The 18,201-nt window shown below is 38.1% G+C and overlaps 1 protein-coding gene and 1 pseudogene across 4 annotated transcripts in view; both read right to left on the reverse strand.

Moving 5' to 3' along the window:
* Positions 1 to 18,201, reverse strand: part of INTS7 (integrator complex subunit 7) — a 126,733-nt gene that overhangs the window by 47,632 nt on the left and 60,900 nt on the right. For all 4 annotated transcript variants that reach the window (XM_006887966.1, XM_006887964.1, XM_006887963.1 and 1 more), the window contains 3 exons: positions 4,007 to 4,138; positions 2,150 to 2,247; positions 1,256 to 1,495 (listed from right to left, as the gene is read on the reverse strand). In XM_006887966.1, the coding sequence (XP_006888028.1) occupies positions 1,256 to 1,495; positions 2,150 to 2,247; positions 4,007 to 4,138 (470 nt within the window). The remainder of the gene's footprint in view (positions 1 to 1,255; positions 1,496 to 2,149; positions 2,248 to 4,006; positions 4,139 to 18,201) is intronic.
* LOC102865399 lies at positions 8,838 to 9,187 on the reverse strand (annotated as a pseudogene).

An 18,201-nucleotide genomic window follows, 5' to 3' on the forward strand; every position in this document is an offset into this window, starting at 1 on the left:
CAATTTATCATTTAGTAAATGAAGAGGGAAGAAACGCTATAGGAAGATATTAGGAGCTTTTAATAGTATTAGTAATCCCCCCGCCCCCAAACTCTGAGTGATGGATAAAAGAATGTTCATTAGGCAACTCATTTACAATTGTGAAACATAATTAAAAATTGCCTTAAAGTATTAGTAATATAGAAATAAGACTATTAATTCAAGGTGCCTCTCTGATAAGAACAAATTTGGTTAGGTGCCTTTTAGCATTTCAAGGCAGATAAATACAAGGTTCCATTCACCTCTGTGAATAACTGGATGCCACTCCCATGAGCACTGTCATATGATTATTAAGGTAACCTTTCTTGACAGTTAGTGGTAAGACAAATGTCTTTTCCACAATGCCATTGGAGGACTAATTAGAAAAGATCCTTGAATAAGTCATTCTATTACACCGTTTCCCAAGCCCTAAATTCAGGTGAACTGAAATAATATGGAGTGACTATCTTGCAGCTTAAATATGTCTATTTAGAAGGTGGCCTACTCTCAAATTCAGAGACCTTTATCAACTAAACATTATCAGGGCTTTCATGCCATCTGTTTTTGAAATAATCACTTTCCCAAACTCCAGATATGTACAAAAGTCTAAGCTTCATCCTAAATAATTAAAGAGATCCTGAAGCAAGAGTGACATCCACTTCCTAAACAACATGCCTCTGGAAACTCTATGAACTTTGATAAATGATGATAGTTACAGAAAGGCTTTAAGCCTCTTGTTCATAGCATGACTATGAGTCATGTTTGACTTAACAGCAGTCAACAACAATAGTGCAATTTAAGCTCATTGTTAGTTGCTGCTATTAGAGCTTTAACTCTTCTTGCTGAAGTACAACATAGAGTTTAGGTTTTTGTTTGTTTGTATATAAAAAAATTGTTCTTTGTAATAAATAAAACAAATAATGTGATATTTAAAGCTCTGTTCACTAAGCTGCCCTGACAAAGTTTGGGAAGAAAATAATTTTAGATGTCAACTAAACTAGGCTTTCTGAATCAAAAGTGTAAATAGTAAAAACTCATAGTTTTTCTCAAAATCGTATTTTGACTTCAGCATTACAATGATTATTATGTTTCATAATTTAAAACTATTTCTGGCTGTTGGTCTTAGATACTTCTTTGAACCTCTTAGTTTAGCTTAAGTGGTCCTGACTTTAACTAAAGTAATTCCACTAGCCTCGATCCTGTTCATTCACAGTATGTTCTCAAAGGGGCTCCTTACCAGAAGTTCTTGCTGCTTGTCTGTGGAGGACCGTCCAATCACCTTGTAGAGCTCCATGAGGTCCCCGAGCATGCCATCACCCAGTACTGGCAGCTGCATGGCAATGGCCGCCAGGCAATGGCACATCAAAATCCGGGCAGAGTCCTGGGCACTGTGCAACTGAGTCAACAAAGTCTCGACCACCGACTGGCTAAGGTGAGGCCTGCCCTTTGCCAGCTTCACCATACAATTAAGCGCAATCTGCACATCAAAAAGAAAATTACCTTGTCAATCCTCTACACATTGAGCATTAAGTGAAGCTTGTACAGAAAAAGGTTTATACAATTATTTAGGAGAATAAAAAAAGATGAGGCTTTTTGTAAGCCTAACATTTTTCTTCAAAATGAACATTCGAGGTATTGAGTTTCATATTAAAATCTACTAAAATGCACCATGTTTAAAACTGAAATAACACCTTGTCAGAATTGCAAAGTGACTATTCATTTCCCTGTAACAGTATAAGGGGTCGGCGTTGGGTGGAGTGGAAAGACTGATACCGACCTCCAGAAACAGATTTCAAACTAAATGTCACCAATTATTACTTTTTTCTAAAATGGATTTTTAGCTATCTGTATAACCATCATTCAGGATGCTGATAAAAATATCATATTAACTTTGCACCATCACAGATTATATTTCTTTTCTTATTCCAATAAGTTTCACTCTACATTTAAAAAATCTTAACCCTCTCTGCTGTTTTTATCCTACAATATCTTAAAGGCTTGACTGGGTGTGACAGAGAAAATATGGCCTACAAAACTTCAAATATTTACCACTTTACCTGTTCAGAAAGTTGGTGACTCCTAGTTTAGGCAATAAAAATAAGCATTAGATGAAAATAAATTATACAGTCACCTTTAAAGTGGCTTGAGCACCTGGACTGTCATCCTGACTACAAAGTACCAGAAGAGATTCCAGGCCAAATACAGCATCTTGTTCCAGTGCCAAAAGGTCTAGAGGAAAAGCACGAAGTTTCAGAATGGTCAAGGAGAAAGGATTAAACACACACACATGCAGAAAGAAGAAAAACATTAAGAGGGCTAAGTTGTAAGGAACATTTGAAGAGAAAATGAATCTTCCTGAGTAGTACCTGTGATACACACTTTTACTTCTGTAATGTAAAAATTATTTTCAAAGTTCCATTTTTCTACTATTTTACTGAAGATTTTAAAAGCATGCACATTAAATAAAAACTAGAGCAATTAAATAGATTTTAAGTGGAACAGTGTCACTAAGGAAATCATTTATCCATTGCTGCCCAGTCATGATGATTCTACACGATCTCATTAGCGCTTACGTCTGACCTTTCTAGAACTTTAGAGGTCACATGGATAATAATAAAGTACAGCACCTTTCCACTATCTTATGGCTAAAGTTTTTCTGAAAGTTCTGACAGCACTACCATGACGATAGTATACGTCAGTTTTCGAACACATGTAACAGTTTTCTATGGTCAACATACAACCTACACATACACTGTAAGGGCTAGTGAAAGGGTGCTAACGGTAAGAAAAGGTACTAGGAACTACTACCACTAAAGCAGGATAGGATCATTTTGTTCCTTCATTAAAAAAAAAAAGGCCACTGAAACAGATAGGTTGGCAATTCCTTTTATATAATGTCTAGATATACTTTTCAAGTCTTATGGTCAAAGATGCTAGGGATGTAATAAAATTATGTGCACCATTTTCTTTGTACTTCTTTGGTTATGCAAATCACTTTAATGGTGACAGATTAAATTCTATGTAAATTTAATTTCTATTCTGTTAATTCACTTGTTTCAGAGTGACACTACTTCTCTAAGCATGTTAATAACTTCCCCTCTCTAAATGTTCTAGATTTTTATAGCTATGAACAGTTTTACACTAGTGTTGTCTTACAGAGCTCTAGGAACTTCCATAAACTGGAAATCATATGCAAAGGCAATGCATTAGTTTAAAATCATAAGCACCTGGCTTGGGGAAGGTGCAAGTTTGTGAAGAAACCTTAAATTAATTTTAATACTTTACATGGGCCCAGCCACCACTTGGAATCTTTAATAGTAAGCGAACCATATAACATTATTTCAGGAAGAGTGCAACTGAAAGCAGAATACTATTACCAGGAGAGCTTACAGAGAGGCAATTTACCCTTGGAGAACCATGGATTTTGTCTGCTCATGTCCTTGGTGATTCTCATAAATCACAGGTCTGATCGATCACACATTGCAAGGTGGGTGGAATCCCAAAACCAATCCTGTAAACTTTTAAATCTGAAATTGTGTATGGCTCACTTGAGAAATCCCACCTGTATCAGTGCTTTGACTCTTATAAATCAAAGCTATAGCCTGATTCAGTGGAGTACTTCTGTCATCATGATGGTGGTTTTTCTTACTGCAGAATGATGTGTCTGTTTGTCCTGTCTGTATCTTAATAAAAAGGTCTCTACATAATATGACTTAACCTGGGGCATCTTTCTAGACACCCTACAACAGAAAACAGTAGTAAAAATTAGGAAGTGTTCCACAAAAACCTTTCAATTGTATAGTCTCAATCCCCGAATCTTCATTTTAGAAAATACACTGTTGCAAAGATTATTTAGACTTGAGAAAGCATATTATTCTAAGACTATTTTGGAAGATGGTAACTAATAGATCTAAGCAAAATACCCAAAGAATTCCACAGCAACTCAAACTAAAAGTTTGTTCCTACTATTAGTCCTAACCAAACTTACCTTTTTCTTGACAAGAGACAGTTATATTAGTTAGGACTCTCACTCCATGAGCTGCAATGCCCCTGTTATTATGGTAACAGCATTCTTGGGCTAATCTAACTAAATCTGAAGATCTGGGAGAACTCACATTTCCTAAAAAAGAAAATCAACATAGGTTGTAATTCATTGAAATAGCTCTTAAAAAACTAGTTTACAAGGTCACCTTTCTCCTTTTCAAGAGAAAATCTTCACAGTAAATTACCAAAATTCTCCACCTCTACCCCACCATCAATCTCCATCACCATCTCACTTGTTCTTGGTATTCCTTACTTCAAACTCTCTGCCATCGGGTCAGAATCTACTTAAAGCTAACTCTCCAGCACGTTTCTGAAGCTGTGAGTTACAGAAGAGGAGTTATTGTTATTGTTATGTGCCATCAAGTAGCCTGCAACTCACAGTGACCTTATGTACAATAGCTCTGAAGCCTGCTCTGTCCTGACCCAGTCTCACTGACTCCAACTCACCTAATCCCATTGCCCCAGTTGTCAATCCATCTCCTCCTGGGTAGTCTTCTCTTGAGCTGTCCCTCCACAATTCCAAACGAAGTCATTATCCAAGGACCAGTTGCTCCTGGTCATGTGCCCAAAGTATGTCAGACAGAGCTTCAAACGCCTAGCCTCCAAGGAGAAGCTTGGTTTTACCCTCTCCAAGACAGACCTATTTATTCTTGTCTTTCTTGTCACGGAAGAGGAGAGTATTCATCTATTCTCCCCTGCCCTCCCCCATGGAATAATTGGTAGATTCGAACCAGTAGAAATACTGACACTTTTGAATTAGCCATGCAACTCCTTATGAACTATACCACTAAGAGCTTCCTTGGTAGTTAACTAAAAGTAAACTAAATCATTGCCATTAAGTCAGAAATGAGACAACGCTGACGCCATTGTGGTTTTTTTAGAGGCTATAACTCACACAGGAGAAAGCTGCCCATCTTCCTGCCATGGAGTTGCCAGTGGATTCAAACCACCTCCCTTTGGGTTGGCAGCACAACGTCTTACCCACTAGGCCACCAGAGCTTCCTTACTACTTAGAATAGAGATGTGCCCATCATTTTGTGATGACTAGGATTTTATATCAATATAAAATTTCCTATGAAATAGTATAAAGAATCTTATCTGGCAAAAGTCAAAATGACTATAGATAATGTGTTGGGTATGGATTATGTTCAAATGGATGCCATTACAGTCTTCTTGTCACATCAAGCTGAGAAAACGAGAAATCAAAAATGTAAAGTTTGCGGGTTTTATCTCAAGCTGCTGGCATATATTGTACACTATACCTCAAAAATCTATGTAAGAGTTCGTTCGTGATTTTGACTTGGAAAGGATTACAGGATTGTCTGATTCAATATCCTATTTTTACAGAAAAATACCCTCTCATTTGTCTACAGGGTTTTCAAATCCAAAGACCTGATAAGTTGCGGAATGGCACTAAGGATATCATCCATGAACAAAGCAGAAAGTCATTATTTCAAAGATAGGGAAAAAGAAAAGAACAAAACAGACATCAGAAGACTCTGAAATTTGCACTGGGACACAAAGAAGGCAAAACAAGGGGAAGGAATCCGAGGTAAGAGAGTTGAGCAAAAGATTTCCAAGCGCAGCATGAGAAGACAGAGCAAAACAATGTTAATAAAATGTGCAAGGAGTTGGAGTTAGAAAACCAAAAGGGAGAACTTCCTTTGCCATTTCTCAAGTGAAGAAAAATTAAGAACAATATCAAATCTCAAGTTTTAAGACTTAAAGATTCTATAGGCAAAATATTTTTTATTACACTAGTTTATTTACAAAATTCAAATACACTGTTTCACACCTGTTCCTTCCCATTTCCCTAACTCTCCCCATCAAATTGTGTGACCCCATGATTTATTCCCCCTGCGCCCCTGCACATCCTCACCGCTCTGCTTCCACCTGCCCCCCGGATCCTCACGCTCATTCTATAATAATGGTTTCATCCAGTATTTATCCTTATGGGACTGAGTTAGTTCACTCAGCAAAATGCTCTTCAGTCCCTCCCAAATTAGAAAGTAATTTACAAAATTATTGTTCCTGTGTGCTGCGAAGTAGTATTCCATTGTGTGACTGTAGCATAATTTCTCAATCGATTCAATTATGGTTGGACATCTTGGCTGTTTCCATGTTCTTGCAATGGTGAATAACACTGCTATGAACACTGGTGTACAAGTCTCCATTTGTGCCTGAGTTCTCATTTTCTCAGGGTATATTCCAAGCAGTGGAATAGCTGGGCCATATGGAATTTCTATGTTCAGCTTATTTAGGAAGCACCAAACTGCCTTCCAGAATGGTTGTACCAATTTACAATCCCACCAACAATGTATGAGTTCCTATCTTCCCACATCCTCTCCAACATTTCTTATTTGCTGTCCTGCTAACCTTTGCCACTGTTACTGGAGTGAGATGGTATCTCACTGTGGTTTTGATCTGCATCTCTCCTACTGCCACTGATTTTGAGTATTTCTTCATGTGTGTTGGTTAGTCAAATATCTTCCTGCATAAAAATTCTTTCCATGTTTTTTGCCCATTTTGTAATTGGGTTATCAGTCTTTTTTGTGGCGGTCCAGGAGCATTCTGTAAACTTTTGTTATGAGATTCTGTCTGAGTGGTATTGCTAAATATTTGTTCCCAATCAGAAGGTTTTCTTTTCAACCTACTGGAAAAAGTTCTGATGCACACAGGGATTTAATCTTTAGAAGGTTCCATTCATCAGTTTTATCCTCTTCAGACTATTTCAGGCTGTATTTGGTAGTCTCTTTATACCACAGTCTAGGCTTTCTAAGTTTGATCCCAGTTTGTCTCTGATGAACTGTATGGTTTTGGGCTTTACTCCCAGGTCTCTGATGCATCTTGAGTTGATTTTTATGTATGGTATGAGATGTGGATCCTGTTTCAGCTTTCTGCAGGTGGCAGTCCAGTTTTTCCAGCACCATTTGTTGAAGAGGTTGTCATTTCCCCATTTGAAATGTTTTATTTCCTTGTTGAATATCAGTTGACCATAGATAGCTGGGTCTACTTCTAGGTTCTCAATTCTGTTCCATTGGTCTATGCACCTGTCATGTACTAGTACTATGATGTTTTGGTTATTACCAGAGTGTAGTAGGTTTTGAGGTCAGGAAGTGCTATGCCTCCCACTTCATACTTGTTTCTCAGAAGAGTTTGGTTATTTGGGTTTTTTAGGTAAGATCTTGAATGATGCAAGAAGCATCAAAAGATGATGAGAATACACAATGTTTCTGTACCAAAAGCATTTAATCAACACTGAATTACTTCATGACGTAGCGAATGATCAAGAACCAACAATACTAAAGGAAGAAGTTCAAGAGGTACTGAGACACTGGCAAAAAATAAGACACCAAGAACTGATGGAACTAAAGTTCTTCAGGGAAAAGATGTAGTCCCGGATGCAGCTCTCAATCACCTCTGCCAGTAAGTATGTCAGAAGGCTACCTAGCCAACTGAGTGGGAGATATCCATACTTGCTCCCACTGCCAAAAAAGACTGGAAAATACAGAACAATATCCCTAATCTCACATGCAAGTATAATCTTGCTATTTGAATCCTTACTGTTAAATATTTTGGTTCTATCTCTTGGCACCAGTAGCCAGGAAATCAAAAAACGTATTGCGATGGGAAAGTCTGCGGTTGGGGACCTCTCTAAAGTACTCAAGAGCAACGGTGTCTCTCTGGAGATTAAGGTGCGCCTGATACAGGCCATGGTTTTTGCAATCACTTGTTATGCATCAGAAAGTTGGACAATGACTAGGGAGGACAGAAGGAGAATTGACGCCTTTGAGCTGTGGTGCTGGAGAAGAGTATTGAATGTACCATGGACTGCCAAGAAAACAAACAGATTCATCCTAGAGAGGGTTAAACCAGGCTGCTCCTTGGAGGCAAGGATTCTGGGGCTTCGCCTGACATACTTTGGACATGTTGTAAGGAGAGACAGGTCTTTAGAGAGGGACATCATGCTGGGTAGAGTGGAGGGACAGCACAGGAGGGGAAGACCCTCTATGAGGTGGATTGATTCAGTGACTGGGGTAATCGGGATGGGTGTGTCAGAGGCAATGAGATTGGCACAGGATAGAGCAGGGTTTAGGGCTGCTGTACACAGGGTCGCTATGAGTCGCAAACGACTCGACGGCACATAACAACAACAATCTCTCTAAGTAGAATTGCTTTGCCACATGGCTCTTCTACAAGTAATTTTTTGAGAACGAAGCAAAAATACCATTTTATATTGCCACCAGTAAAGCACAAGTTTTGCAATTTCCTCACATCCTTGACACTAAGAAAACCTATTCATTTCTATTGTTCTGACTATAATAAATTCTAGTAGGTATAAAGTGTACTTGCCACTAAGAAAACGTATTCGTTTCCATTATTCTGACTATAATAAACTCTAGTGGGTATGACGTGTACCTCATTGTGTTTTGATTAATGATGACTAATGATTCTGAGCATCATTTCATATCCTTAATACCATTCACATATTTTATTGGGAGAATTCTCTAAGTCTGTTGTCCAATTTTAACTGGGTTATATTTTTATATTGAATTGTAGAAGTTCTTTTTATATTCTGGAAATTAAAGCCCTATCTAATATATTCTTATCAAGTATCTTCCACTAATTGTGTGGTTATATATTCACTCTCCTGGTAAAGTGCTTTCTTTGATACACAGAAGTTCTGAATTTATTTCTCCCCCCAAGTCATTTTGTTTTTAATAACCTGACAGTGTTTCACACTGTCTTCAAACTTATTTCCTTTAAAGGAGATGCTACCATGATTTCCTCACACAAAAATGATCAAGGCTGGGATTCAGAAAGACAAGACGGTGGGGAAAGGCTCCATGGCTCACAGGCTGCAGAACCTGATTAAGGAAAGTCTCCGAGGGGCAGGAGGCGGCAGATGAGACGTGAAATACAAGGGGTCCTGACAGGATAGGACACGGCTGCTGGGTCATGAGCACCATGAAGCATTTCTTGACGGTGATTCAGTGTCTCGAATACTTATTGTCCGGAGGGAATCAAGCAAGATGAGCTGAACAAATCTGTTGTCCTTAGGGTTGAACTTCTTCAGCATATAGGACCACTCTCCCTCCTCATTCAAGTAATACTAGAGACACATCACCACATTCCTGCCAGATACTCCAACTATCTCTCCAGTAGCACCCACAACTCCGTCTCAAAAGTTCTGAATTTTTATTAAGTTCAATTTATTTATTTTTATTTTGTTACTTGTATTTCTGGTGTCTTATTTAACAATTCATTGTCAAAATCAAGGTCCTCAAGTTTCACCAAAAATAGGGTGGTAAACTCTTCTCCTAACAGTGTTTTGGTTATGGTGTTACGTGCTGTTGAGTTGCTTGTGCCTCAGTGACCTTACGTATAACAGCTCTGAAGTTTGCCCTGTCCTGAGCCAGTCTCACTGACTCTGACACACCTACCTCCGTTACCTCATTCAGGGTCTTCTCTTGTGCTTTCCCTTCACCCTTCTGAGCATGATATCCTCTTCCAAGGACCAGTCCCTCCAGACGGAGCTTCAAAATCCTAGCCTCCAAGGAGAAACTTGGTTTCATCCTCTCTAAGATAGACTTGTGTGTAGTCTTTGTGGTCCATGATATGTTCAAGAATCTTCTCCAGCACCACTGCTCAAAGGCATTGATTCTTCTTCTGTCATCCTTAGTCACTGTTCAGCTTTCTGATGTATGCAAGTACTAAAAAGACCACAGCCTGGATCAGGTGCACCTTCATCTCTAGAATGACATCGCTGCTTCTCAGTACTCTGTAGAGGTCCTTGGCAGATGTCTTTTCATTTCCTGACTGATGGTGCTAAGAGCGTTTATTGTGGAGCCAAGCAAACGAAAGCTGTTAACAATATCAATCTCTTCTCCATCTATCTTGGTGCTATAGTGGCCCAGTGGTGAGAATCTATCTTCTTGATGTTGAACTTCAATCCACATTAAACACCACAGTCTTTGACTTTTTGCAGCAAGTGCTTCAGTTCCTCTTCAGTTTCAGTGAGCGAGGCTGTTGTAATCTGCATATTGTAGGTTGCTGATGAGTCTTCCTCCAACCCTGAGGTCATTGATCCATTCTATGTTAATTTTTACATATGATGTGAGGTCCAATTTCACTCTTTTGCATGTAGAAATCCAGCATTCCCAGCATCATTATAAGAGGTTATTCTTTTCCCATTAAATGAATGAGAGGTCTCGGGCAGTTGGAAGCCACCTTCCTTCGGAGAAAGACGGGTAATCTCCTCCCACATGATTTACATGAAAACATGCTGGATGGTCAGCCATCATTCAGTTCCAATTCAATGGGCAATGAGCTTTAAATACTTACAAACAAGCATATAGTCCTTTCTTTCCCCCTTTTTTTACACTGTTCTGCATCTTGCTTTTATTTCTCTTTAAATAGAACACCACAGAGATTGTTTCAGGCCAGTATATTCTTGTGTAAGAGTAACAGTAGGAAAAAAGCCCTAAATTGAACTTCTGGACTCTATTTCATTTTAATGATTTCTTCTGACTAAACATATCAGCAAAACTTAACTCACTGCCATTGAGCTAGAACCAACTCATGGCTGAGTCTCCAGTGAGTTTTTGGAGGCTATAAACTACGAAAGGCAGATGCTCCTGCCGAGGAGCTGGTGGATTAGAATCGCCTGCCTTTGCACTGGCAATGTAGCTCCCTAATCACCGTGGGGAGGTTTAATAATTTACCTTCCCATTACTAACAGAAAGAATAGGTTTTGCCCACACCTTTACTGAACCAATATGTCATAAACTTCTCAATGTCTGACAATCTAAAGGATTTTTAAAAATAGTGCATTTCAGTATTGTTTGCATTTGCCTATTTTTGAAACATGTGTGAGATTAAAACATGACTAACAAGGGGAGCTCTGGTGGCCTAGTGGCAAGGAGCTGCAACTACAATCCCAGAGGCACACGGTTCAAATCCACCAGATGCTCTGCCGGGAAAAGGAGGGACAATCTCCTCCTGTACCAGTCAGATCTGATTTGACGGTACACTCAACACAAAAATAAAAATAAAATGTTAAAAAAAAAAACCATGACTAAGAGGCTTTTGTTATTAGCAATTTAGACATGCTAAATTTATGCTTGTGTAAGAAACTTTCTTCTGGTTATATTTAAAAATTTAGCCAATGGAGATACATTTATCTATGGAAATAATATGATTCTGAAAAATCTTTCAATTTTTATTTCATAGAAACTTTGCCTCATCTGGTTATATAAGGGTTTTGCTTAATTCCTTATATAAACTACAATAAAATGGTATAATATCTAGCTTGGAGAGTGCTTTAATAATACAATCTGATATAATGCTTGAAAAATGTCACTAGAAAAAAAAATAAAGGCAATCTGCTTCTAAGTCAGTTTAGTAAAATAATCTTGATTAAGAACTCTTGGACATAGTGCTAAAGAGCAAGGCCAATTTAAAGACTAAGATACACCTAATCCATGCCACTATTATATGGGGTTGAGTTGACCACTCATTGTGACCCCGTGCATAATAGCTCTGAGCTCTGCTCTATCCTGGGCCAATCTCATGAACTTTGATGCACCTGCCCTCATTATCCCAGATAATGGGATAATCCATCTCATCCAGGATCTTCCTCTCTTCCACTTTCCTTCCACCCTTCCAAGAATAATATCCTTCTCTAAGGACTGGTGCCTCCTGGCAATATGCCCAAAGTATGTGAGATGGAGCCTCAAAATCCTTGCCTCCAGGGAGCAGCTTGGTTTCACTCTCTCCAGGACAGACCTATTAGTTCTCATGGAATGTTCAATACTCTTCTCCAACACAACTCACACCTTGGTCTTTACAATTACTTCCTATGCATCAGAAAGTTGAACAATGAGTAAGGATGACAGAAGAATCGATGCCATTGAGTTATGGTGTGAAGAATACTGGGTATCTCATGAATTTCCAAAAGACCAAGTCTATTTTGGAGGAAGTGTGTCCAGAGGAGGAGGCAAGGACAGTAAAACTTTATCTCACATACTGTGGGCATGTTGTCGGGAGAGGCCATTCCTTTGCAAAAGACACTGAGAGAGGAAAGGTGGAGTGTCAGCAAATGAGAGGAAGATCCTCCACAAGACAGAGTGACCCAGTGATTGTAACATTACTATCAGAGATGGTGAGGATGACACAAGACAGAGCAAGGTTCAGATCTGCTGTTCTTGAGTATCAACGTGACAGTACAGAACAACCAAAGGCGGTGACATTATTAAGCACTTGGCTGCTTAACAAAGGCTGGCAATGTGAACCCACCAGGTGCTCGGTCTGAAAAAGATGAAGCATTCAGCTTCCATAAAGATTCAGAGCCAAAAAAAGCTCACTCCCACCTAGTCGATTCTGACTCATGGTGATCCTCTATCAGTTTTCTGAGGCTGTAAATCCTTAAGAGAGAGGCGGCTGGATAAATTTCAACAACCTATGAGTTAGCAGCACAACAAGTAATGCACTATACCACTAAAGTGCCTCCCATAAAGATTATAGCCAAAGAAATCCTATGGGGAGTTCTACCCTGTAGGGACAGCGGAGGTCAGAATCAACTCGACAACAACAGATATGCTTTTCTAGGGGGATTGGTGTGCAAAGATTAGAACCTATCACTGGATCTCTGTGAGTTTCAGTTCCAATGCGTATAAACTCTGCTGCCATGCCTTGCCTAAAACGTAAGACTCAATGAGACTTTGTATAAGTCTTTGTATAAGTCTTCTAAAGTTTAACCTTTCATACGCTGCTCACTGCAGCTCTCTCAAACTATGATTTCAATCAATCTAAGACAGTGAGTCTGGCTGACTTAGAAAAAGAATTTACTGAAGGCACACTGGAAATATGGCTGACTTCTTTACAAAAAAGGCTGAGGTCATCTCTTCCAAGCACACTTCTTAGCAATGTGACTTTCCCCATTCCTCCCTTTCTCCACCTTTCACAATTCAGCTTGTGATTTACATTGGCCAATGAGACATTATAAACATGATCCAAGCAAAACTTTAAAAAGTGCTGTGTACTTGTGGCTTGCCTTCTTTTGCTGAGATTCTTGAGAACATGGTATAAACAAACCCAAGTGCTTCTAGAGGAGAAACTCTTCGTGCCTAAATGCCTTCAACTACCAGCTAGTAAATGAGACCATTTAAATCCACTCAGTCCTGGTCATGGCTCCAATGACTACAGTCATATGAAGGATCCCAGCAGAGACCATCAGAACTGCCCAGCTGAGCTTAGTCAAATTTACTGGCTTCTCAGGATAAAAGCAAATAAAATGGTCAGAAAACCAATAGGAACAGACACATCTGACAGCAATCAAAATCATGGTTCAAACCATACGATGGAATTAATACCTGATTACTTATGTCACATCTTACACTGATGCCACAGGTAAAGATATAGCAAAAAACTAATGCTTAAGTTTATCCCCAGAAAATGGATGTTGCTATAGACATAGCCATATCACAAGAATGGAGACTACATGCTCCTAGCTTGTTTCTGTCACTAGATCTCAATTCAGTGTGTGGTAAGGGAAATTATTAGTTAAGATCAGGGCATATGAATGTGCAACCAAGTTGGATGGGAAGCTTAGCTAGGGACAATTAAGTCTTTTTCAGCCTTCTGTCAAGATAAAGATGTCAGGAAATTCTTTTCATGTAGACATAAAAAAGACAAATTAGTAATTTATAATTAATTAATCTCAAATTAACAAGCTGTGGGAACATCAGTTATTTGACAACAGATATCCCATAAACCTTGAACTTAAAAATGAAAAAACTTTAATCTTTAGTGTATTAGATATGCAAGTTCCTCACTGGGAATTAATGAAGGTGTTTTATGATTAATCATCTTGAATAGATAGAAAGGAGAACATTATTGAACTGAGGTCAAAATTTATTTTAATAATTTGTCAGAGGGATATTAGATTCCAAAAAGGAAGAAATGACATTTACTTTTAAAATCTACTCTCACCTGGCCTTTGAAAAGTACTTAAATTCAAAGGGCACTCTGAGTCAGAGACACAAAAAAGCAAACTAGCTATTTTAAACATTCTGAAAATATTGTTTCCCTCATATAATTCAGAAAGGGCAAATCTCCATTCCTAAGATCAAGGATGAAGGGGAGAAGACTGCAACCGACCACCCAAACTCTGGGACGGAAGAGCCCTGGACACCAACCCAAGGGACTGCATCCCTGTGCAGTTCTCAACTCTCTGTAAAGACTCTGTTAAGTAAGGCAGAAGTGGCCCCTTCCAGCCAGCTGAGAGAGAAGACATAGGTACGCTGATGGAGAGACCTCAATCAAAAGCAACCATCCAGTTCTGGGAAGGAAAAGGTTCTCAGCAAGATTCCTGGCAAGTTCTCAGCTCCCCCCAGTCTTTGTAAGCTCAAGGAGAAACATTAACTCCTATTCACCTCACATAATATCAAGGAAGCAGCAAGAAATGTTAAATGAAAAAAAACAAACAATAAAACCCCCAAAAAAGCCCTCTCCTAAAAAAGCAGACTATATTGAGAACCCAGTAAGTATCTCAAAGACAGGAAAGAAGAAATAATGCTAACTTCTCATAGTTCTAAGAACTGGTTGTTGTGATTGTTGTTAAGTGCTGTTGAGTCTTAGATGACTCATAGCGACCCTATGAACAAAGGACCTGGATATTTGTATGATTTTCATCCTTTCCCCAGGTTCACAGGGTTTCCAAAGGCACACTATTTCAGAAGTGGATGCCACTCCTGCTTCCAAGCTTGTTTTAATCGGGGAGCTCCACAGAAGTTAAAAATGTTGTAAGAAAGAGTTGAAGCGAAAAGTAAAGAGCAACAAGAAAGAGAAAAATCAAGGTAAGACAGAAAGGATAAAATTAACACAGTACTAGAAACAAGAGAAACCCACTGAAATACAATTCAGAATATGAAGACTGAAATGACAAATTCTCAACATGAGGGAGGGCACAAAAAAGCAGATTACAAGAGACAGAAGAGGGGAAATAGCAAGCTAGAAGATAAGAAATTCAAGGAGAATTTACAAGAAATAAAAACAGAAGATAGAAAGAAAAAGAAGAAAACATTAGAACTCAGTAGGATTATATATAAGGAAATATATATGTGACTAGAATTTCAGAACAAGGTGGTAAGAAAATAAAACACAGGAAAAATTGTGGAAGACATTCTAGAAGAAAACTTTTCAGGTATTATGAAAAATGAGGAAAGATATATTCTGAGTTTGAGAAACTCAGAAAATCCAAACAGACTAGACTCCAAATGAAAATCAAGATATATCATAGCCAAACTCTCTAAAATTAAAGACAAGAATAGAATACTAAGCACTGTATGAGAAGAGTCAACTATAGAGAATGGATTAGATTAAGCTCTGACTTCTCAGCAGACACCATGTGAGCAAGAAGACAATGAAATGATATATACAGAAGGCTAAAAAAAACAACTTAAGGAATTCATGAAAACAAGACCAACTCCCCATTAAGAGAAAAAGGGTAGCAGAATGGATTAAAAAAACCAAAGCCCAGAATAAATAAAAAAACAAAGTCCATCAATATGCTGCCCACAAGAGAAACATTTAAGACACAAGAGAAAGACTAAAAGTCAAGTAGCATAAGGAAGCTGGAGTGGCAATACTAAGCTCTGATAAAACAAACTTCAGGATGAAAAACACCGTAAGAGCAATGAATCAAGAGGGTATATTCTCAGTTAACATTTATGCACCCCACCTATTAAAATACTTGCAAAATAAATAAAACAATGTTTAACCGACTTGAAGAAAGAAATGGACAACACCACAATAGACACAGGAGACTCCAAGACACCACTCACAACAAAAGAGAGATCAACTCAAAGGAAACTCAACAAAGATGCAGAAGAAGTAACAATACAATCAGTCAACTTGACCTCAGACATACTCAGGCTAACTCATCCAACAAAAACGCAATTTACTTTCTTCTCAAGTGCACATGGTACATTCTTCAGAACTGAAAAAATATTAAGACACAAAGCAAGCCTCAACAAATTTAAAAACACTGAAGTAATACAAAGTATCTTCTCAGACCACAAAGCTATTATATGGAAATCAATTAACAAGAGGAAAATTAACAAGAGGAAATTAACAAAAGGAAAAAAGAAAACCCACATGGAAGGTAAATGACACCTTGCTTGAGCACAAATGGGTCATAGAATAAATAAAAAAAGGAAATAAAAAGTTCCTTGAAAGGAATGAAAACACATCATATCGAAATCTCAGGGATACAGCTAAGGCAGTCATCACAGGGTAGTTTATAGCAATCAGCAAACATAAAAAAAAGGAGAAAGGAACAAAACAAACTACCTTCAGCAAAGAGAAAAGAACAGGCTAATCCCACAGTTTAAAGAAGAAATTATAAGGACAAGGGCTGAAATAAATGAAATAGAAAACAGAAAAATGACTGAAACCATCAATAAAACTAGGAGCTGGTTCTTTGAAAAAGAGTCAATACGCAAGAAGGAGAAGACACAAATAACTATGAAATGAAGCAATTTGAAATTAAAGAAGTGACATTACAACAGAACAAGCTGAAATTAAATTGATAATGATGGAATATTATGAAAAGCTACACTCTGGTAAATATGAAAACCTAGAGGAAATGGGCAAAGTCCTAGAAACCCACACACTACGCAAACTGACACAGACAGGTGTAGAACACTTGAACAGATTCATCATAGAAGAAGAAAATGAACAGGTCATAAAAAAGACTCCTGCCAACAAACCTCCTGGCTCAGATGGTTCACAGCTGAATGCTACCAAACATTCAGAGCTGAAATATCACCAATTCTATTTAAACTATTCAAAAAAGCGGAAAAAGAAGAAATAGTCCCAGAGTCATTCTAAGAAGCAAACATAGTCCTAATAACAAAACTAGACAAAGATATCACAAAAAACCAAAACTATAAACCTTTCTCTCTCATGAACACAGATCAAAAAAATTCTTAAAATTCTGGCCAAGAGAATCCAACAGTATAAAAAAATAATAATTCTTCATGAGCAAGTGGGATTCATACCAAGAATGCAGGGATGCTTCAACACAAGAAAAACAATTAATGCAATTCATCACAGTAACAAAGAACAAGAACCATATGATCCTATCAAATGATGCTGAAAAGGCCTTTGCCAGAATCCAACATCGCTTCCTAATTAAAACACTCAGCAAAACAGGAATGGAGATCTCCTCAACACAGTGAAAAGGATATATGCAAAACAGAGCCAGCATCATTCTAATGGAGAGAGAATAAAGACATCGCCCTTGCAAACAGGGACCAAGCAAGGCGGCCCACAATCACTGCTCTTACTCAGTTGTGTACTGGAAGTTCTAACAAGGTTAAAAAGGCAACAGACTAAGAGGCATGCAAAACGGCAGTGATGTGGTGAAGCTTTGACTACATGCAGATGACAAGAGAGTGTACATGGAAAACCACAAAGACTCACCAAAAAACCAACCGGTCAGACCTAGTCGACTATTAATAGAGTCACAGGGTATCAGAGCAACATAAATAAATCTGTTGGATTTCTCAGCAGGAATGAAGAAAGCATGGAAAAGGAAACTCGAAAAGCAATCCACTTACAAGAGTCAACCACAAATTGAAATACTTTGGAATAAACCTAACTAGAGACACAATCCACACAAAAGATCTTTTTTTTTTTACAAAAGACCTTTTTGAAGAAAATGACCAAAACACTGCTACCAGAAACAATAAGAGGCCTAGCTAAACAGAAAAAATATTCCCTGTTCATGGATAGAAAGACTGAACTTTGTGAAAATGACAAACCTACCAAAAGTAAACAGGTTTTAAGCAATCCCAATACAAATACCAAATGCATTCTTCAAAGAGATAGAAAAGGCAATTTCCAGTTTCATTTGGAAAGGAAAGAGACCTAGAATAAGTGAAGATCTTTGGAAAAATAAAAATGAAGTTGGAGGCATAGCACTCCCTGATCTCAAAATCTACTACACAGCTGTAGTAATCAAAACAGCATGATATCAGCATGACTGGTGCAATGATAGACATATAGATCAATGCAACAGAACCGAAGATCCACAAATAAATTCATGTACCTATAGTCAACTGATATTTGAAA

Source organism: Elephantulus edwardii, unplaced genomic scaffold, assembly GCF_000299155.1.
Source record: "Elephantulus edwardii isolate Elephantulus edwardi_28Jun2011 unplaced genomic scaffold, EleEdw1.0 scaffold00063, whole genome shotgun sequence".
Lineage (NCBI taxonomy): Eukaryota > Metazoa > Chordata > Mammalia > Macroscelidea > Macroscelididae > Elephantulus > Elephantulus edwardii.